Source organism: Rhineura floridana, chromosome 5 (genome assembly GCF_030035675.1).
Source record: "Rhineura floridana isolate rRhiFlo1 chromosome 5, rRhiFlo1.hap2, whole genome shotgun sequence".
In the NCBI taxonomy this organism is placed as follows: domain Eukaryota; kingdom Metazoa; phylum Chordata; class Lepidosauria; order Squamata; family Rhineuridae; genus Rhineura; species Rhineura floridana.
Genome location: NC_084484.1, coordinates 465,593 through 487,817, shown reverse-complemented (window position 1 = coordinate 487,817; position 22,225 = coordinate 465,593). Strand labels below are relative to the sequence as shown.

The following is a 22,225-nucleotide window of genomic DNA, read 5'->3' as shown; positions in this document are numbered from 1 at the left end:
TTATTCGTCCCAAAATACCGGCACGCTTTTGCAAAGGCCAGGTTCAACTGCTTATATTCAGCTCTGTTGGAAGGTAGATTTCAGGGAATTGCCTATGATCAACGTAGTTGCCCCTGTAATTCGGGTGGTATAGAAACTCTCGAACATGTACTTTTTGACTGTCCACTGTATTTGCAACAACGCTCTCAATACATATTTCCAATTATCCAAAAGTTCCCCAATAAATCTCCTGAGTGTCTACTATGTATTTGCTTGGCTGGCTCGGACAGACCTATCACGATCTCTGTAGCTAAATTTGTCCATGCCACTCAAGCTCAGCGTTCCAAACTTTTATCATGATAGTTTTATTTATTTTATTTTCTGGTTTTATTACTTTTATCAATGCATATTACCCTGTGTGTTCCTTGCATTTTGTAACCTGCTTGTTTGGGTCTGATGACCGCAATAAACTTATCTATCTATCGTTCCATAATTCGGGGGCCACCACTGAGAAAGCCCTTTTTCTGGTTACCATCCTCCGGGCTTCCCTCTGAGTAGGCACCCGGAGGAGGGCCTTCGATGTTGAACGAAGTGTACAGGTAGGTTCATATCGGGAGAGACGTTCCATCAGGTATTGTGGTCCCAGGCCGTGTAAGGCTTTATAGGTTAAAACCAGCACCTTGAATCGGGCCCAGAAACATAAAGGCAGCCAGTGCAAGCAGGCCAGAATCGGTGTTATATGTTCGGACCGCCTGGCCCCTGTTACCAATCTGGCTGCTGCATGTTGCACGAGCTGCAGTTTCCAAACCGTCTTCAAAGGCAGCCCCACGTAGAGCGCATTACAGTAATCTAATTTAGAGGTTATCAGAGCATGAACAACTGAAGCGAGATTGTCTCTATCCAGATAGGGATGTAGCTGGGCCACCAACCAAAGTTGGTAGAAAGCGTTCCGTGCTACCAAGGCTACCTGAGCCTCAAGTGACAAGGACGGTTCTAAAAGAACGCCCAAACTATGAACCTGCTCCTTCAGGGGGAGTGCAACCCCATCCAGGACAGGATGAACATCCACCATCTGGTCAGAAGAACTACCCACTAACAGCATTTCAGTCTTGTCTGGATTAAGCCTCAGTTTGTTAGCTCTCATCCAGTCCATTGTCGTGATCAGGCACCGGTTCAGCACATTGACAGCCTCACCTGAAAAGGACGAAAAGGAGGAGTAGAGCTGCGTGTCATCAGCATACTGATGACAATGCACTCCAAAACTCCTGATGACCGCACCTAGTGGCTTCATGTAGATGTTAAAAAGCATGGGGGATAGAACTGACCCCTGCAGAACTCCATACTGGAGAGCCCAGGGTGCCGAGCGATATTCCCCATGCACTACCTTCTGGAGCCGACCCGCCAAGTAGGAGCAGAACCACTGCCAAGCAGTACCTCCAACTCCCAGATCAGCGAGTCTCCCCAGAAGGATACCATGATCGATGGTATCAAAGGCCGCAGATAAATCAAGGAGAATCAACAGAGTTACACTCCCCCGTCTTTCTCCCGACAAAGGTCATCGTACAGGGCGACCAAGGCTGTCTCTGTGCCGAACCCGGGCCTGAAACCCGATTGAAATGGATCCAGATAATCTATCTCATCCAAGAGTGTCTGGAGCTGGTCCGCAACCACTCGTTCCAGGACCTTGCCCAAGAATGGAACATTTGCTACCGGCCTATAATTGTTAAAGTTTTCTGGGTCCAGGGAAGATTTCTTCAGAAGCGGTCTTACTACCGCCTCTTTTAGGCAGTCAGCAACCCTTCCCTCTCGCAATGAGGCATTAATCACTTCCCTGCCCCAGCCGGCTGTTCCATCCCTGCTAGCTTTTATTAGCCAAGAGGGCCAAGGATCCAATACAGAAGTGGTTGGATGCACCTGTCCAAGCACCTTGTCAACGTCCTCAAGCTGCACCAACTGAAATTCATCCAATAAGTCAGGACAAGGCTGTGTTCCGGATACCTCCTTTGATTCAAGTGTTATAACATTGGAGTCCAAGTCCCGGCGGATGCAAAAGATTTTTTCCTGGAAGTGTTTAGCAAATGCATTACAGCGGGCTTCAGATGGTCCTACCATGTCCCTAGGGCCAGAATGTAATAGTCCTCGGACAATTTTAAAAAGCTCCGCTGGACAGCAGATGGATGATTTAATAGTGGCAGCAAAATATTGCTTCTTTGCTGCTCTCAGTGCCCCTAAATACAACTTGGTATAAGCACTTACCAGTGCGTGATTGCATCCATCAGGAGTTCGTCTCCATCTGCACTCCTATATATCCAAGCCGCCTCCTATATTGCTTCATCGCTCTCAGCTCCAAAGTATACCATGGAGCTGTATGAGCTCTACACAGGAGAGGGCGCACAGGAGCGATCGTGTCAACTGCCCGGGTCATTTCTGTATTCCACAGTTCAACCAGGGTTTTGACAGGAGCGCCAACCCTATCAGCCGGAAAACTCCCCAGAGCCCTTTGAAAACCATCCAGATTCATTAGTCTCTGGGGGCGGACCATCTTAATAGGTCCTCCACCCTTGCATAGGGGAGAAGCCGCTGTAAATCTAAACTTCAACAAGCGGTGATCTGTCCATGACAAAGGAACTGATGTAAGGCTCTCCACATTCAGATCACCATCCCGTGTCCAGTTGCGAAAACCAAATCTAGAGTATGCCCTGCTACCCTTGAAAACGGTCCGGAAACTGCAGCTGGTACAGAATGCGGCAGCACCCTTGATAAAGCAGAGCCGTCACCGGGATCATATCACCCCAGTGTTGGTAGATCTACACTGGTTACCAGTTGTTTACCGGGCCCAATTCAAGGTGTTGGTATTGACCTTTAAAACCCTATACGGTTTCGGCCCAGTTTATCTGAAGGAATGCCTCCAGTATCACCAATTATGCCGCCAAACAAGATCAGCCTCACAAGACCTTCTCTCGGTCCCACCGGTCAAAACAGCTAGGCTGGTGTGGACCAGAGAGAGGGCATTTTCGATTGTGGCCCCCACCCTCTGGAACTCGCTCCCTTTGGACCTTCGACATGCCTCCTCCCTGATGGGTTTTCGCCGAGCCTTAAAGACCTGGCTATTCAGGCAGGCCTATGGGATTTCTGGGGTGAACTAGTTTTTATGGTGTACTAACTGAAGGATGTTTTTAGATTAATTGATGTTATGGTTTGTTGACTGTATATTGATTTATATATTGTATTTTGCATTGCTGTAAGTCACCTAGAGTGTCCGTTAGCTCGGACAGATAGGCGACTAACAAATAAAATTTTATTTTATTATTTATTTTATACATGTGTTGGGCCAGTAATATATTGGGACAGCCCCATGGTTGTCATGGAGGCCATGAAGTCCTGAGCCGCCCCGGACAAGGTGGTCTCAGCATGGATGTTGACATCCCCCAGTACCAACAGTCTGGGGGATCTCAACAATACATCCGAGACCACCTCCAATGTCTTTTAGATGGCTTCAACTGACATTCAGCCAGTCAGCCCAGACCCTCTTGGATGTCTCCTCCTTATGTTTAAAAGGCTGCAGGATCTACCCTCATGCCTCTCATTGTTTTGGCCATAACTCCATCAGAGGGCTTGCAGATAATGCCTGCATTCTCAAGGTAAGAGCAGATGCCAATGCTGACCAAGGCTGATTTTGGGCTCTTGGCGGCCACAAGACTCAAGGGGAAAAGTCTACATTTCCTTCTACTCTTCCTGTTCCCTTCCTACCCGGAATCCAGAGGTTGAGATAGGAGGTGCCAAGCTGGGGGTGGGCAGTGTTGCTCCCTAACTACTCTGTTAGTATGTTAACTTTTGGCACAACTTAACCAATGGGAGAATTTGATTTTTAAAAGGCTAGTATCACTACAGGCCTCTGCATAATTTACTAAACAACCACCACCTCAGTTGAGTCAGGTTTATAAATTCATTTTGATACTCTGATTGTCTCCCTGCAAATTAATCCCCCTTAATTAATTCCGTTTAATTTCTGAAACCATGCCAAATGCCTCTAAGAAAGCTGCAGCTGGGGCCTTGGCTGAAGCCAGGCGAGCTCCAGGTGGGGGTGAGGAGAAGGAGTTTATAAAGCATGTCAAATGCTAATGGTGCAAAGAGCAGCACCTGACATGTTGGATCACCCAACAAACAGAGGTAACAGCACAACACTGCCCAAGTATTTCTGTAGTAACTGGCAGGTGAAGAAAGGTGACATGCCAGAGATGCCTGCAGTAACATGGCTGCAGCAACGCAGGAGTAGAGACAGGCTTGCCTCAAGCTGATGCATGATGCGGAGCTGTCTGGGGAAGAGGGGGAATACGGGCCAGCTCCAGATCCACAGGTTCAATCTTGTTCTATTTCTAATGGGGGAAAACTTGTTGTGTTTGCAATCTGCCCTCCTTAGGCATCCAGTTAAACCTATACAGATTTGCATTAAGGATGCTGCCACCTATAGCCAGTCAATGTTACAGCAACCTATATTGGTATCTCTGCTGTCCCCTCTGGTTCACCATTGCAACAGCAGCAACTTAATATAGGTCCACTGTTAGGAGGGGTGGCTGGTGCGACTCCATGTCGCCAACAGGAGGTACTACAACAGCATCAGTGCATCAGTCCTATACTTCCAAGTTTTACATGTTACTATTCCCTCTTCTGCCATGTCTGCCATAAACATGCCCCTCCCAAATTTCCTTCACTCCTTCATTGATTAGACAACTAAGAGGAGGCTTCGCTAGCCTATATTTCAACAAATTTAATCCTAACAAGTCAATCCCTAATGTCTGTTGAACCTCAGATTGTAATCAATAAGGTTCAGTCTTCCAGTGTATCTGTACAACCTCAGTTCTCTCCAGATATGCACAATACCCTTAGGAGACAGGTTGGCTACCACATTTAGACCCATTTAATCCACTACTGGAATCTACAGGAAAATAGATTAAGATAGATTAATAGAGAATGGGTATCGTAGCAGTATATAGGATACTGAGTAAAACGAAGAGAGGATTCTGATGTGAAGAAGCAAGTCTCTATGCACCCCTTCCATGATAACCATTTTATGCCATTGCTCAGGAAGGCTCAGGAAGGCTATGACTACTAGAATTAGCCCACCCCTGAGTTCACTCCTTCCACATCAGCTAAGGGGCAGCGGTTCTCCCAAGTTGCAAACCTACAGGCAAGATAGTGCAGGTCCCTACTTAATAAAGAGGTCAGCTGTACGACAAGCTAATCTGGGGAGAAGTTGCCCAGCTCACTCAGGTAAGCCCTGCCCGAAGATGTCTTCCTGCCAGTGGAGTAACTGGGTGATGACAAGCCACACAAGACTCTTTTCTTCTCCTGCAGAAAATAAATCACATTAAGTCCAAAGTTCACTTCTGACCTCGATCTACCTGATCTGTAAACTCTTCAAAGCTGCCTGACCTGTGAGAATCCTGCCTAGCAACAGCAAGCTTCTGTATTTGTAGAGCAGGGGTGGGGAACCTTTGGTCCTCCAGGTGTTGTTGGACTACAACTCCCATAAGTTAGGTCCAGGCTATCTGTCAGACCGTATCTCCCTATATTTCATTTCATTTCATTTCATTTATTTCATTTATAAACCGCCCTTAGCTATTCAGCTCTCTGGGCGGTGTACAAAAAGTTAAAATACAAATATTACAATAATATCAGACAACAGAATAAACACAATCAGCAAAATGCAACAAATATAAACAGAGTTAAATAAAATTAAGATTAAGATTAGAATTAGAATTAAAATTAGAATGCCTGGGAGTGTAACCAGGTCTTAACCTGGCGCCTAAAAGAAAGTACAGTAGGCGCCAGGCATATCTCTTCAGGTAGGCTATTCCACAATTCGGGGGCCACAACAGAAAAGGCCCTAGATCTAGTAGCAGTCCTCCGGGCTTCTTGATGAGTTGGCACCCGGAGGAGGGCCTTAAATGCAGAATGAAGCGCACGGGTAGGTTCGTAGCAGGAGAGGCGTTCCACAAGGTATTGCGGTCCCACACCGTGTAGGGCTTTATAGGTCAAAACCAGCACCTTGAATCTGGCTCGGAAACAAATAGGTAGCCAGTGCAAATGAGCTAGGACAGGTGTTATATGCGCAGACCGATTGGTCCTAGTCAACATCCTAGCTGCCCGGACCCTGAGATCTTCAGGAGAGACCCTTCTCTCAATCCCAACACCTTCACAAGTGCGACTGGTGGGGACACGAGATAGGGCCTTTTTGGTGGCTGCCCCTAGGCTCTGGAACTCCCTCCCTAGGGAGGCAAGAATGGCCTCCTCTGTGCAGTCCTTCCACCGACAGCTAAAGACTTTTTTCTTCTGGCAGGCCTTCGGAACTGAAGGCCTTAAGCGTAGTGATTGAAGAGGGTGCTGTATGTTATTGTTTTACTTGTATGCTCTTAAACTGGGTTGCAGTATTTTAAGTGTATGGCTAATTGGTTTTAACATCTTAATAGTTTAATTCTGTTTTAATGCTGATTTTTATATGTTTATATGTTTTATATGTTTATATGTTCTTAATGATATGTACTTACTTTTATCTGGAAGCTGCCTTGAGTTCCAGTTTTGGGAAAAGGGTGGGGTATAAATAAAGATGATGATGATGATGATGATGATAAGCCCCAGCAAGCATGGCCAATGGCCAGAGATGATGGGAGTTGTAGTTCAGCAACATCTGGAGGGGCAAAGGTTCCCAACACCTGCTCTATAGGCTAAGGTAACCAAAATAAAGCCCCAAAATTATTGCCAACATAAAAAGTAAGCCCATTGACTAACATTGACCAGAATAAATGACTTTTTAATAAAAACTACAAACGTGTTGCACAACTCATGGATAAATGCACATCCTAGACTTTCCACCTGACTATAAACAACCCATTTCCTAAAAGACATAGTACAAATGGAGAAACCTTTGTGAAAAACCACTCCAACAAAATATATGGAAGAAAAATGCATAGCACCTGTGAACTGGGCCTGGCAACCAAGAGGTCTTCCGTATCTTTAAAAGTTGTGCAGGGGGAAGGGAGAATTCCACCTTGTGGTTTTTTTCCATTACAGTGTTTCAAGAAAACCTGCACTTGGCTGAATTTTCTTTTCTCTTAAAGATACAGAATCATGCTCAGGCCCTGAGCCTGGCAACCCTAATTATAAAACATATTACAAAAAAAATTACATAAGAAATATACAGTAAAAATACTGTACGACCAAGAGGAGGCTGATTGGCCTGTAACTAGAAGGATCGTCTTTGGGACCTTTCTTGTAGATAGGGATAACTATAGCCTCATACCAGGTCTCAGGGAACTGTCCAGTATTGTTTATCAGGGTGAAAAAGTTTGCCAGCATGGGCCCACCAATCCTTGTGGTGTTTCAGAAGTTCCGGGGGTATACTATCACTGCCCGGAGCTTTGGCCAGTTTTAGGTCGTCAATCAGGTCAATAATTTCAGTCTGTGTGACAGGAGGCCAGGTTGGAAGGTTATCAAGATCAGAAATGAGGGGGATCTTAGGTAGGCTATAAAGAATAGTTTTGTTGGAGGCACTGAAATAGAGTTCCCACGTTAGGGGAGAGATATTGCACGGCGCGAGGTTAAAGGTCCTCATGGAACCGTTGACCAAAGACCAGAAACTATTAGAGTTTTTGGTCTTAGCAGCGTGGATTAGCAGTTTCCAATCCTCATATTGAGCTTGCCTCTTTTTAGTAACAATTAGGGATTTATATTTCTTTTTGATATGGAAGTATTCGGGTGGCAAGGTATGGGCATTGAGCTGTCGATATTCTAAGTATATCTGTTTTAGCAACCTCTTGATGGACAGGCACTCTGCATCAAACCACCTGGGGCCGGCAGCTCATAGATTTGTTCCTGGAGTTGGCCTGAAAGGGGGGTTGGAAGTTAAAAGTGATTTTAAAGCCCCAGTCAGTGAGTGATAGGCATTTAAGGCTGCTTGGGGATTGGAGGTTTTCCCTAGTTGTTCTCGGGTGTCCAAAGCAGTGGATGAAGAGATAAAAGTTACTATCTTGTCTGCTACTTGAGGGGACCAGGTAGCTCTCATATATGTATAATTTGCTGTATTTGCCACCACATTGTGCTCCGCAGCAAGGCGGCTCTTCTCGTTTATCTGGAATGAGAGCAAAAGAGGAAGATGGTCGCTGTCTAATCTCATGCCTACTGTAAAGTTTACAATTCGGTTTAGAAGCTGGTGGGAAGTAATTACATAATCGATAACACTACTTCCTTTGCTGGATATATGGGTATATTCTGCATGACTCTCCAACAGATTTAGACCGTTAAGAATAGTAAGATTATGTCTCCCAACTAAACGGGTTAAACAAATTCCAGAGTGATTTACCCTGGAATCCTTTGAAGTTCTATTAAATACAGGGAAAAAGTGTTGATTTTCCTCACCCTCCCACAGTTTTGAGGCAAAGAGACTGTCATTGTTAAGGCCAATCCTGGCACTGAGATCGCCCATGATGATTAGTGAAGCCTTGGGGAATGCAGATTCCAGGTCTATAATGTAATTGTCCATATCATTCCATAATTTGTCAGTGTGTGAATTTGTCACAAGGGGAGGGAGATAAACATTAATTAGAAGAAGAGATAGAGTGTGAAAGGTCAATAAGACAGCCATCGCAAGGTTTTGACATGGAGGTATGGTCTTAAACTGTACAGTCAGTGACGTGGAGATCAGTATTGCCAAACCACCTTTAGCTCTGCCAGGATGATTGGCCGTAGAGGGTTACTGTATTACTGCCGGTAATACAGCGGAAATGAAGCCATCCAGGAGTAAATTTTGAGTGGACCAGGTCTCCTGGAGAAGGACTATGTCATGTTGGTTCAAATAGTCAATTAGATCTAAACTGTTTTGCTTGGCATTCCATCCTGCTATATTCCACGATAAGAAAAGTAAAGGGGGGTCAGACAACGTTTCTGATCTGTATTGGGGAGGAGTGGAGCATAATCCAGAAAAAAAAGGTCTTATTGAGGAAGGGTGTCAATGAAGTACCTCAATTTGATTTAGGGAACCTGTGTTATCCAAAAAGATTGGTCCGGATGATTTAGGTAAGGCTGCCTGTTTAGTGATGGGTGGAGCTGGCTTGGGTAAATGTGGAAGAAGTACCACAACAACTGAGAAGGAGGAGGAATTTTTTCCTGCAGAACTCGCATCCGGATTCATATCCTCAAGTCGCTGGATTAAGTGACGCAGTTTATTAATGATCATCACTCGCTCAGTATCCTGGAGTTGGGAATACAATGTTGTAAGTTGGAGCTCCTCTGGTTCCAGTTCATGTATTAATAATAATAATAATAATAATAATAATAATAATAATAATAATAAATTTTATTTATTGGTCGCCTATCTGTCCAGGTTAGTGGACACTCTAGGTGACTTACAATAGTAAAAACAATACATCGTATAGACTTCCGGGAAGGGTGACTTCGCTTGTGCCTGCGTTTGAGACGGGCTCCCGCCTCAAAAGAAGCTTATTCAGATATAAATCAGTCAGAACATTTTTTTTTTTGACTGATGAAATTTCTCCCGGGCAGGGAGAAACGTAGAGATCAACCTCAAAAGCCTGTTTTTGTTGGGAGGACTGGATTTCATTAATTTATGAGAAAAGGTCCAGCCAGCAATGCCGGACGGACTTCCGAACAAGCTCTATCTGATTAATGCGATACGTTTATCTTTTCTTCAAAGAGAAAACGGACTAACAGGCAAGCACCCTTCTTTCTATTTTTTTTTTTTACTTGGTTTAAATTGTTGCAGCAAAAAGAGATTTGTCAAATGAATCAGCTTTAAAGAACTTCTGGGTGAGCTATAACTCTTCTCTGTTATTCACGAAATTAACAGCTTATCTCTGTTTCTATTGCAAAAAGCTGTCCTGGAAGTGCATTCTAAAGATATAAACAGAAGAGGGATTTCTATTCCGAGGAACATTATATTGTCTGGGACTATTCTCTTTTTGGTCTATTTTATTTCGACGAATCTGCTTCTTCACGACGCCACTAACTGTTTTGATGCTGGGAACTAAATTTGTTTTGTGTTCTTGAACATAGAGAGATAAGGCAGGCTGCTCTGTTTATACTGTGATGTCATCAAGCCTGGAATATTAACCCAATTGTTGCTGAAATAAGAAGTGGTTCTTCTTTATTTTTGTTTTGTTTTCGTGGTTTTAAAAATGGCAATCAAGAAAGTGGCTGAGAATCTGGAAGTAATTATGTTTCAGAAAATAATGGATGAGATTGAGATAACGAAACAAACCCTGCGACAGGGCAGTAAGGAGCTGAAAATTGAACTGAGCAAAATGACGCAGGAGCTTAAAGAAATAGGGGATCCTGTGAGAGAGGAGAATGAGATCAGAGATGAGAAAAGAAAAAATAAAGGGAAGATACAAGCCCTGGAGATTGGAACAAATGTGGAATTGGAAAAAGATCTGGAGTTTATGGATATTAGAAATAAAATCTACTGTTTGGAATTTAACGTTATCTCTGAAGAAATTAATGAAGATATTAGAGATAAAGTTATCAATGGCTTGGATAATCTTCTGGACTGGAATGACGTGATGGAGCTTGATATAGAGAAAATCTATGGAATTAACTGCAGCCATGTGACAATGGAAAAACTCTCAAGAGATGAGCCAGTGCATTTTGTAAAAAAGAAGAACACAGATATGACAATATTTCAGCAACTTATTCAGAATTGATGGCAAGAAAATATTTGGGATAGAGGAAATTCCCATCAGACTCTTATTATATGACTATGGCTATGACAGCATTATTATTATGGAATACTGATAATGGAAGATTGGACACTGAAATTACTGGACTTAACAGGACTATTGAAGATGGAAGATGGAATTAATATGGATAATGGAATAATGGCTATTGAAATTATTGGACCTAACAGATTTTGATGAGATGGATTAATCGATATGTTTATTTGGACTATGGTTATGACAATAAGATTATTATTATTATTGAGATGGATTAATCGACATGTTTATTTGGAGAAAAATGGATAGATATATTTCTTAAAGAATTGAAACCTCTCTTTGACTTTTTGTGGAAAGAATAAAGTCATGTTTATGAGATTTGATGATTAATTAAGATAACTACTGAAGGAAAGTGATTTTATAATATAATTTAAGAGACAGGATTGTTATATATTGTAGACCTACAACTGATTTGATCTGTGACAAATGGGAAGTCAACATTTTATTTTTTTGTTTAATCATTTTTGTTTTGTTTTGTTTTTTGTCTTTGAATGTTTTATGATTTTGTTTTGTATGTTTTATGAAAATTTGAATAAAAATTATTGTAAAAAAAAAGAAATATACAGTAAAAATACAATGCATACAATAGATAAATCAAAATCATATTTTAAAAATAACATGAACATTCAATCAATAATACCAATACCAATTACTCTTTTCCACATTCATCCCCATATTAATAATCTTCACACAAACATCAATAGATTTACTTAAAGGCATACACAGAATTGGTTTTACTTCTGAGGCTTACATTTCAATTAATAAATAATCAATGAAAGCAATACATTTTAGATTTAGCAACATTTCCATGGGTAATCCATTAAGATGTTCTTGCCAACATTTTATGCCTATTAAAAAAAATACATAAGCCCTTTTTAGGCTTTTGTCTGACCTATCCCAATGTCCCCATATGCAAGAGTTCTTAAACCTCCATATTTGATTGAATATACTTAGAAACTGCCGTGCAATCTGGGATCCTGAAGGAAGGGATATAGCCCTCCAGATGTTTTTGAGAGTTGTAGTTCTGTCAAAGTGGTTGCACAGGCTGCGCTATTGCCACAGCAGTTGGTATGTTCCCAGTGCCTGGAAGTACCTATTGCCAGCTTCAAGTATCAAGATGACTGCTAAATTACATGGCTGCTCTTCCATCTCCATGTCCTTGGGCTTGCTCAGCTGCTGCTGCTGCTGCTGCTGCTGCTGGTAGTTCATGTCGGGTGGTTCAGCTCGGGCTCGGGGCCTACACCTTGCCTCCTTATCCAAGGAAATACTTTGCTGATTTGTCTCAGTCAGTTCTCTCCTTTTTTTTGCGGGGGGGGGATACACACAATTTATTTTTATTTATTTATTTAATTTAATTTATATACCGCCCTAAGCCCGAAGGCTCTCTGGGCGGTGTACATAAAAGATAAAACAAGCACAGTGTATAAATACAATAAATCAAGAACCAAAAACAAACAAACAATAAATGAACCAAACAACGTCCAGAATACAAGATAATAGTGAAATACTGTTAAAATACACTTTAAAATGCCTGGGAGTATAAAAAGGTTTTCACCTGGCGCCGAAAAGATAGTAGCATCGGCGCCAGGTGCACCTCATCAGGGAGACTGTTCCACAGTTCGGGGGCCACCACTGAAAAGGCCCTAGTTCTAGTCACCACCCTCCGAGCTTCTCGATGGGATGGCACTCGGAGGAGGGCCTTAGATGTTGAGCGCAGTGTACGGGTAGGTTCATATTGGGAGAGGCGTTCCACCAGGTATTGCGGTCCCATGCCGTGTAGGGCTTTATAGGTCAAAACCAGCACTTTGAATCTAGCATGACATGTCTCGTTTGGGTCCACGATGCCAAGAAATCTTACAATTTCTAGAATCTGTATTTATATATTTATACCTTAGCTATGCTGTGTCTTGGCTAGTCTCCTAGTACCCCTGTCATCCTGTCCTACCCACAGTCTCCTTTTCTTAAATGTAGCATTTTTTTTCCAGAGACTCTCTTTCATTTGTCTGTTCTTAATCCCAGTTCCATATTACCTCTGCCCTTTTCCTTCAAATCTCCTTCCATGTTCCTGTCTCCCTCCCCCCCCCCCGCAGGTCTATTGCCTATTCTGCACCCTTCCATTTTGTCTCTGGGCTTTCTGCCCTTTAACGTGTTCATCCTCCTTTTAAGTCATCGTCATGCCTCAGAAGTGCTTCTTTTCTGGAACATGTGAGTAGGGTTGCCAGGTACAAGGCCTGAGACTGATCCTGTATGTTTAGGAGAAGAGAAAGTCAGTCAAGTGCAGGTGTTCTTGCAACTCTGTAATGGGAAAAACCACAAGGTGGAATTCTCCCTTCCCCCTGCACAACTTTTAAAGATACAGAAGACCTCTTGGTTGCCAAGCCCAGCCTCCAAGAGGTCTTCTGTATCTTTAAAAGTTGTGCAGGGGAAAAGGAGAATTCCACCTTGTTGTTTTTCCCATTACAGTGTTGCAAGATCACCTGCACTTGGCTGACTTTCTCTTCTAAAGATACAGGATCAGTCTCAGGCCCTGAACCTGGCAACCCTACGTATGAGGTTTTAATCCTAGCCAAATTGGCAACTTTTCCTCTATAGAAAGAGATTGAACTGGGAACTGGTTTCAAACAAAGCTTTGGCCCTTAAACAGCTGGAATGTTTGAGAGTTCTGTGACATCACACTAGCTCACCCGAATATTGTCAGAAGCTTCTGTGCTACCACCAACTCTGTTTGCATTGTTATTGTCACCACTGGAGTTGCTGCTACCACACCACAGACAAGATTGGCAGGCAACCAGGGACTAATGAAAGGCTTGACCAGCTTGATCTGGCCCATAGACCAGAGATTCATTACTTTAAGCCCTGGCTTTTTGTCTTGATAATTCCCCCATTAGAAAGCTCAGATTATGCTGTGAGGAACAATAGTTCTTGGTTAAAGAGCCAAATGTGTAGTTTTGGTACACGTGTGTTGCTATTTATTTATTTATTGCATTTATATACCACCTTTTTTCAAAGGAGTTCAAGGTGACATACATGGTTCTTCCCTTCCTCATTTAATCCCCACAACAATCCTGTGAGGTAAATTAGGCTGAGAAGCAGTGAGTGGTAGAAGGTCACTCAGTGAGGTTCATCGCTGAGTATCTATTTGAATGCTGGTATCCCAGATCCTACTCCAACAGTCTAACCACTGTACTGCACTGGCTATCATGCTATACATGTATAGAGGACATATAGTAACAATAAGTAACACCAGCTGTTGTGTCTTGTGTGAACGTGATGAGATATGGGGCAATAATACTTTGCTGGGATTTCATTAAGACAAGTATTAACTAGATTATACCGCAAGGGACTCCACAGAGTACCACATCATGATAAATGCCATTGTAGATTTGGTAATGGGACAAGAGGACTGGATCCATTGGGTGTTCCACCTTTATAGAAAATGGTTTAGAAAGGCCTGTAACAATGAGCACAAGGCAGAATACAGAAAACATTCCTCTACACATAACATGATGTTTTGTCCACTTCAAGAACCAGGCCAGTCTCCTTCAAACTAACTCTCAACCACATTGGCTAACCTCACCCAGGGGTAGATAGTTGTGATGATAGGGAAACTGAAGAGCACAATGCCCAACAAGGTGCTGCCTTTTCCAAATAATACTGTGTAGGCTTCATATTGTTAGAGACCTTGGATTGTCAGCTCTGTGGTGATTCTCCAACTTGTTTTCCCATGCACCATTTCAAAATTGACCACAAACTTGGTGAGGGTCTTGGCAGACCACATAATGATTTTTTAGCCTGTTGTAGCAATTGTAATACACTGTAGTAGATGCTGCATGGTTTTAATTATATTTTTATTTTGTATTTTATTTCTTATGTATTGCATTTTATTGTATTCCATAGAATTCAAATTGTAATACAATAAAATACAATATAAAATATAAAAGAAGCAATGAAAATACAATTACAAATCAATATGAATATTTAATGTGATGGATGTGCCCTCTTCTGTCTTCAGCCACAAATCCACAGACACATTGCAGACCACCCGAATGGAGCTAATGGGCCACTAATAGGCCCTGAACTATTTTGACATTGTCAGAATGACGGAGCTAACCAGACATAACAGGGAATTGTTTTATTGGTGCAACTAAAAGTAGGTACAGTATTGGGCAGCTGTATGACTTCTGAAGGCACATGAGGCCACTACCTTGCTGAAGCTAAGCAGTGTGCATCTTTAGGTTCCTTGATGAAAGAAAGGTGGGATAATTCATGTCATAATTTGACAGAGAATTGTGGTATTAATTCCATGCACTGGACTTTGCTCCTCAAATTGTCATCTATTTTATCTCTACAGGCTTTCAGTGTAACAGATGAAACCTTTTTGATGGCAACGTTATCTGGCTGTATAGAATATAAACCTTTATTAGATGTGGTTGTTAATGCATTTTATATCAGAGATGGAAAACATTGCCTGTTATCTGAGCGTAATCTATATGTTGGTAGGTATTATCTAATCAGATTATAATGATGTAGTGGTAGATATTATATAGTTAGAATGTAATGACAGAGAAAATATGTCTATGGTAGTTATTATTACCTGATAAGCTTATGGCTATACAAACAACAGCACAAAACTTCCTGCTAGTATAGTGCAAGGGCTTAATTGTGTGGACAAAGTACATTTAGGATAGTAGCCAAACTGCTTTGCAAGAACATAAGAAGAGCCCTGCTTGTTCAGACCAAAAGTCTTCTAGTACAACATGCCATTCCCTATCGTGGCCAGCCAGATGCCTATGGGAAGCCAGCAATCAAGACATGAGGGCAATAGCTTTCTTCTGCTGATGTTCCCCAGTGACTGATATTCAGAGGCAGGTTGCTTCTGATCCTGGAGGGTAGTATACAGCCATCATGGCTAGCAGCTATGTCAATTATTAAGATAAATGTTGATGGGATATTCTGAATTTCAGTATTTGTACTAAAGCAGCATTTCTCAAGCTGTGGGTTGAGAACCACCTGTGGGGTCTCATTGCACTTTCAGGAAGAACTCATCACTGCAATCCTTTCTGATTCATTTAAAGCCACATTTATCAAATGTGCACTTTCCAAAACAATGTGAGAAATGAAACACAGCCATCCTTCAAAATTCACACTTATTTGAATTTTGCTATGCAGGTCTCTAACCAACCAATGTGTTGTTCTCAAGATCTGCTCAGAGTAGACCTATTAAAATTAATGACTCTAAATTAGTCATGTCTATTAACTTCAGCGGGTCTACTAAGACTATTGTTGATTACTATTCAATGTTTACAAAAATGCATCTATTAGAAATTTTGCATAAAAATGAATATATTAGTGAAAATAACATATAAATGCATTATATTAAGAGAAATTGCTTGCAAGAATGTGTACATTTGTTGACAGTGCATTCAAAAATGCTTTTAGTAGGAGAAATTCACATTAAAATGCTGAATAATTTTTATGAGGATTTTTTTTAAATTGCAACTTGCTGCAGAAATATGGAAAACTGAATTTAAGACTGGAAAAACAAGAAACTGAGAGAACCGAAACGGGCAGATCCTTCTATACCTACCCCTTACATACCCAGTTGATCACTGCACTTGGCAGGTGAGGGCATCCTGTAGATACCATCTCATCAGGAGGTCCATTCCGCATAGTATAGGAATCAGGCCTTTAGTATTGTGGCACCTACCCTTTGGAATTCCTTTAAATATTAGAGAGGTGCTGTCTGTTGTCTTTTCGATGCCTGCTGAACACCTCCCTCTTTAAACAAGCTTCTTCAGTGGATTCCTTTATGCCAGTCTGTATCAGTATTGGAATTGTTTTTAAGGTGTGTTTAAGATGTTTTTATTCTTTTATCAGTTGCTTGCCACCCTGTGCTCCTTTTGGAGGGAAGGACAGGATATAAATTTAAATAATAATAACTGAGAGATGGACTGAGGGAGAAGGACAGGAGAAGTGCCCGGGGCTGCTACTGTACCTTCTGGCTTCTTCATTCACACAATTGCACCCCCACACCCGAATTCTTTCTGCCCAGTCTCCTGCGGAGTCAGGAAGGCTGTCCCGGCAAATTCTATTGTGATAGCTGCCTGCAGCATGTCAGTACAACTTTGCCTTTGGGAGCAGCACTGGGAACTGGAGAGGTAGTGTCTGTATGCTGGGTGTGGGGAAAATGAAACTGAGTGTAAATGGAACAAGACAGAGAAGGGGGGAGAGAAGGGAGTTCTTCCTCCTCTGAGGGGAAAGTGCTGGAAGTAACATTGGAAATTAGAAAGAGAGATCAAAGCTTATTTACAAAAATAAACGAGATGGAGAGGAAGGGGATAAAAGAGTGAAACTTATAGGAGGAGAAAGTGAATGTAAAAAATGCAGAGATGAGGGATGAGAGAAACTGGCAGTTTGGAAAGAATAGGGTACAAGTTAAGCATGAAAGAAAAATGGGAAAGAAATGACAGGAGATGAGTAAAAATTGTAGTTACATGCCTTCGTTGATTTCGACTTATGGCGACCCTATGAATCAGTGACCTCCAAGAGCATCTGTCACGAACCACCCTGTTCAGATCTTGTAAGTTCAGGTCTGTGGCTTCTTTTATGGAATCGATCCATCTCTTATTTGGCCTTCCTCTTTTTCTACTTCCTTCTGTTTTTCCCAGCATTATTGTCTTTTCTAGTGAATTATGTCTTTTCATTATGTGTCCAAAGTATGATAACCTCAGTTTCATCATTTTAGCTTCTAGTAGCAGTTCTCGTTTAACCAACACCCAATTATTTGTCTTTATCACAGTCCATGGTATGCGCAAAGCTCTTCTCCAACACCACATTTCAAATGAATTGATTTTTCTCTTATCCGCCATTTTCACTGTCCAACTTTCACATCCATACATAGAGATTGGGAATACCAGGGTCTGAATGATCCTGACTTTAGTGTTCAGTGATACATCTTTGCATTTGAGGACGTTTTCTAGTTCTCTCATAGCTGCCCTCCCCAGTCCTAGCCTTCTTCTGATTTCTTGACTATGGTCTCCATTTTGGTCAATGACTGGGGCGAGGTATTGATAATCCTTGACAAGTTCAATGTCCTCATTGTCAACTTTAAAGTTACATAAATCTTCTGTTGTCATTACTTTAGTCTTTTTGACTTTCAGCTGTAGTCCTGCTTTTGTGCTTTCCTCTTTAACTTTCATCAGCATTCGTTTCAAATCATTACCAGTTTGTGCTAAAAGTATTGTATCGTCAGCATATCTTAAATTATTGATATTTCTCCCTCCAGTTTTCACACCTCCTTCACCTTAGTCCAATCCCGCTTTCCGTATGATATGTTCTGTGTACAGATTAAACAAATAGGGTGATAAAATTCACCCGTCTCACACCCTTTCCGACTGGGAACCAATCGGTTTCTCCGTATGCTGTCCTTACAGTAGCCTCTTGTGCAGAGTATAGGTTACGCATCAGGACAAACAGATGCTATGGCACCCCCATTTCTTTTAAAGCATTCCATAGTTTTTCATGATCTACACAGGCAAAGGCTTTGCTGTAATCTATAAAGCACAGGTGATTGTCTTGGTCTGTTTATCCAACGTATGTTTGCGATACGATCTCTGGTGCCTCCTCCCTTTCTAAATCCAGCTTGGATGTCTGGCATTTCTCACTCCATATATGGTAAGAGCCTTTATTGTAGAATCTTGAGCATTACTTTACTTGCATGGAATATTAAGGCAATAGTTCAATAATTACTGCATTCTGTGGGATCCCCTTTCTTTGGAATTGAGATATATATTGAATGCTTCCAGTCTGTGGGCTATTGTTTAGTTTTCCATATTTATTGACAGATTTTTGTCAAAATTTGGACAGATTCAGTCTCAGTAGCTTGTAGCAACTCTATTGGTATGCCATCTGTTCGTGGTGATTTGTTTCTTCCAAGTATTTTAAGAGCAGCTTTTACCTCACATTATAAAATTTCTGGTTCTTCATCATATGGTTCCTCCGTGAATGAATCTGTCATCCTGGAATCTCTTTTATAGAGTTCCTCAGTGTATTGCTTCCATCTTCCTTTTATTTCATCTCGGTCAGTCAGTGTGTTTCCCTGTTGATGATTCAACATCCCTACTCGTGGTTTAAATTTCCCTTTCATTTCTCTAATCTTTGGAGTAGGTCTCTTGTTCTACCCTTTTTGTTGTCTTCTATTTCTATACAATAACTATTTTAATAGTTCTCTTTGTCCCTACGTATTAGTCGTATTCTATCTCCTTTCGCTTTTGCTTTCCTTCTCTCTTTAACCATTTTAAGAGTTTCTTCAGTCATCCATTGAGGTCTTTCTCTCTTTTTAACTAGAGGTATTGTCTTTTTGCATTCTTCCCTGATAATGTCTCTGACTTCACTCCATAGTTCTTCTGGTTCTCTGTCAACTAAGTTTAAAGCCTCAGATCTGTTCCTTATTTGATCTTTATATTCTTCTGGGATGTTATTTAAATTGTATTTTGGCATTGTGATTGCTGTGTTCTTCTTCTTTAGCTTTACTCTGATTTTCAATACGACCATTTCATGATCTGTACTGCATTCTGTTCCTGGTCTTGTTTTTGCAGAAAGTATGGAACTTCTCCATCTTCTATTGCCAATTATATAATCAATTTGATTCCTATATTGACCATCTGGTGATGTCCATGTGTACAGTCATCTTTTTGGTTGCTCAAAAAATGTGTCTGCAAGAAACAAATTATTGGCTTCACAGAATTCAATAAGTCTTTCTCCTGCTTCCTTTCTGTCTCCTAAGCTTCATTTCCCCACAATTCCTCGTTCTTCTCTGTTCCCTACTTTTGCATTCCTGTCCCCCATGCTTATCATCATATCTTGTTTTGGTGTGTGATCAATTTCCTCCTGTACTTCTGTGTAAAATCTCTTCAATTCTTCTTCTGCATTTGCAGTTGGAGTATAGACTTGGATGATGGTTATGTTAATAGGTTTCCCATTTAATCTCATTGATATCACTCACTGAGACCTTGCGTTGTAGCTCCTAATTGCTTTTGCTACATCACTTCTCACTATTAAAGCAAGCCCGTTTCTTCTTGATTTCTCATTTCCTGCATAAAATATTTTGTAGTTGCCTGATTGAAAATGCCCCATTCCTGTCCATTTTAATTCACTCATGCCAAGTATTGTAATATTGATACGCTCCATTTCTTGCTTGACAATTTCTAATTTTCCCAGGTTCATGCTCCGCACATTCCATGTTCCTATTGTGTGCGTCGTACAACTCCAGACTCTCCTTTTGCATCTGTGCACATCAGCCTCTGGGCTTCCTTTCGGCTTTGACCCAACTGGGTCATTAGTCACAGCACTACTCATACTTGTCCTTTGTTTTTCCCCAGTAGCTCCTTGAGTGCCTTCTGACCTGGGGGTCTCATCTTCCAGTACTATCTCGTGTTGCATTTTGGATACTCTGTTCATAGAGTTTCCATGGTAAGAGGTATTCACAGGTGGTTTACCATTGCCTTCCTCTGAGTTTGGATGCATCTTAGTCTGGTGTTTCAGCTTTGACCATTCTGCCTTGGGTGCCCCTGCTAGGAGTCCAGTGTATTGGTCTAGAGTCCTGATGGCTTTGCTCTCAGCTTCTTCAGCACTCTCAAATCCTCACCACGTTAAGGTGTGCATCCTAAAGGGGGTGAGTAAAATAGGGGGGATGATTGGGAAAATATAAAATGCCTTCTCTGCTTACAGTCTCTGGATCAGCAAATTCTGCGTAAAATAGAGAGGCTGGGAAAACAATACACCAAGAGCCAATATTCACTAATAGGCAAAAAAAAAACCCCACCAAAACACCCTTGCAGTTTAAGATCACTGACTGAATAAAAGTCCAAGAGGGGTCTGGATTATTTTATTCGTATTTCAGACTTTAAAGTCTGGATTCTCTCTGAGTTTTTTGTGTATTGCAGTAAAAACCTAGAGGGTTGTTAAGCAAGCGTTTCTGAGTTCAAGACTAAATTTTGGAAGGTTTTGTTTTGAACTGAACTTATGGGAAGCAGCAGAATGGCATGAGCAGTATTTTCAATTTAACATGGTGGAATGCGAAAAATCCATGCCGACTCTCGTGGCTGCATAATTTGTATTTAGCATAAGGAAAGCTGAATGATGGAACTCCCTGCCACAAGAAATAGCTAAGGCAAAGAAGCTAGCAATTTCCAAAAACAAAGTAGATACCAATAGAAAATTATGTCAGTAATTGCCGTGGATAATGCTAGACTCTGCCTCCATCTGTCAGTATTTTGTGATTGCCTATACCCCTGCACAGCCACTTTGTGATGGGTAGGCCTCAACAGTTTTCAGCTCTCAAGTGGGCCTCAGGGATCAAAAATGTGAACGTCCAACACCGAAGTATGATATTGCTTACATATGCCACTCTAAAATAAGTAGCATGCAAATAGTTGTTCAAAACTGAGTATCCTTATAACTGGCTTGTCTGATCTAGTTCTGTTCAAATCAATATTCTGAAAAAGGTTTCCCTAGCCTGTTGCACTGTGTGTAATTGTGCTTAATTTCGTTTAAAGCAACACAACAGCAGCAGAGTAACAGCAGATGTTGAAATGCGAGTGTGCCAGCATGTGCATGCGTTTGCCTAAGAAAGTAGGCTTTTACCCTTCATCAGCATGCATCACGGAGACTTGAGATTTAGTAAAATAAGAAAAGCTACTTTATTTAGAGAAATACATAGTAGATAGAAAAGCAAACCTAGTTCTAACTAACTAGCTAAGTTGGAGGCATAACGCCCCATGCTTGAAGAGAGCAGAGACAAAGGGATGTCTCCTCTCTCCTGGAGAGTCAGAGGACAAAGGAAAAAGCCGGAAAGGGCAGAAGGAGGAGGGGCAGGTAAGTTTCCCTAAAGACGTCACAGTCTAGCGACAGAAGGAAGTCAGTCAGAGCATCACAGGTAAAGGTAAACAAGCCTATCCATCTGAAGGACCCTAGCTCTATCTCCTTTCTGGAGCACAAACAAAAGAACAAAACAGGAGTTGCTCTTGCCCCACTTCCAACATAGCCAACCTTGAATATAGGCTGGCTTGAGGACCTTTTTCTCAGTTGTGTATAATTGCCTGACATGTTTTGCCAATATTTACATATGGTTTCTGCAGATAACTTTTGTGATGTATGCTTGAATGAATTTTAATTTTATAAATCTGTGGCATACATATTGACCCAGAGCCTATGCATATTAACACAGATGTAAATCCAACTGAGAGCAGTAAGGCTTACTCCCAAGTAAATGTGTATCTAGTCTTTGGGACATTAAAGCTGAAAACCAAAACATACTTGCTAGATACTAAGTTGTATTGAGTTCTGTAGAGCTATATGAGAAACCATGTTTAGGATTGTACTCTTAAGATTGCTTAAAGTTTGAACATATTTGTATAATGATGAGCTTTGGAATTTTTCCTACAATATAGCTAGCTGACTTT

The 22,225-nt window shown here is 41.5% G+C and overlaps 1 protein-coding gene across 11 annotated transcripts in view; it reads left to right on the top strand.

The window, feature by feature from the left end:
• The window catches only part of CFAP99 (cilia and flagella associated protein 99), a 207,489-nt gene that overhangs the window by 37,530 nt on the left and 147,734 nt on the right, over positions 1–22,225 (top strand). For 10 of the 11 annotated variants that reach the window (XM_061629779.1, XM_061629775.1, XM_061629776.1 and 7 more), the window contains one exon: positions 15,115–15,259. The exons of the other annotated variant lie outside the window; for it this stretch is intronic. In XM_061629779.1, the coding sequence (XP_061485763.1) occupies positions 15,115–15,259 (145 nt within the window). The remainder of the gene's footprint in view (positions 1–15,114; positions 15,260–22,225) is intronic. 11 annotated transcript variants of the gene reach the window in all.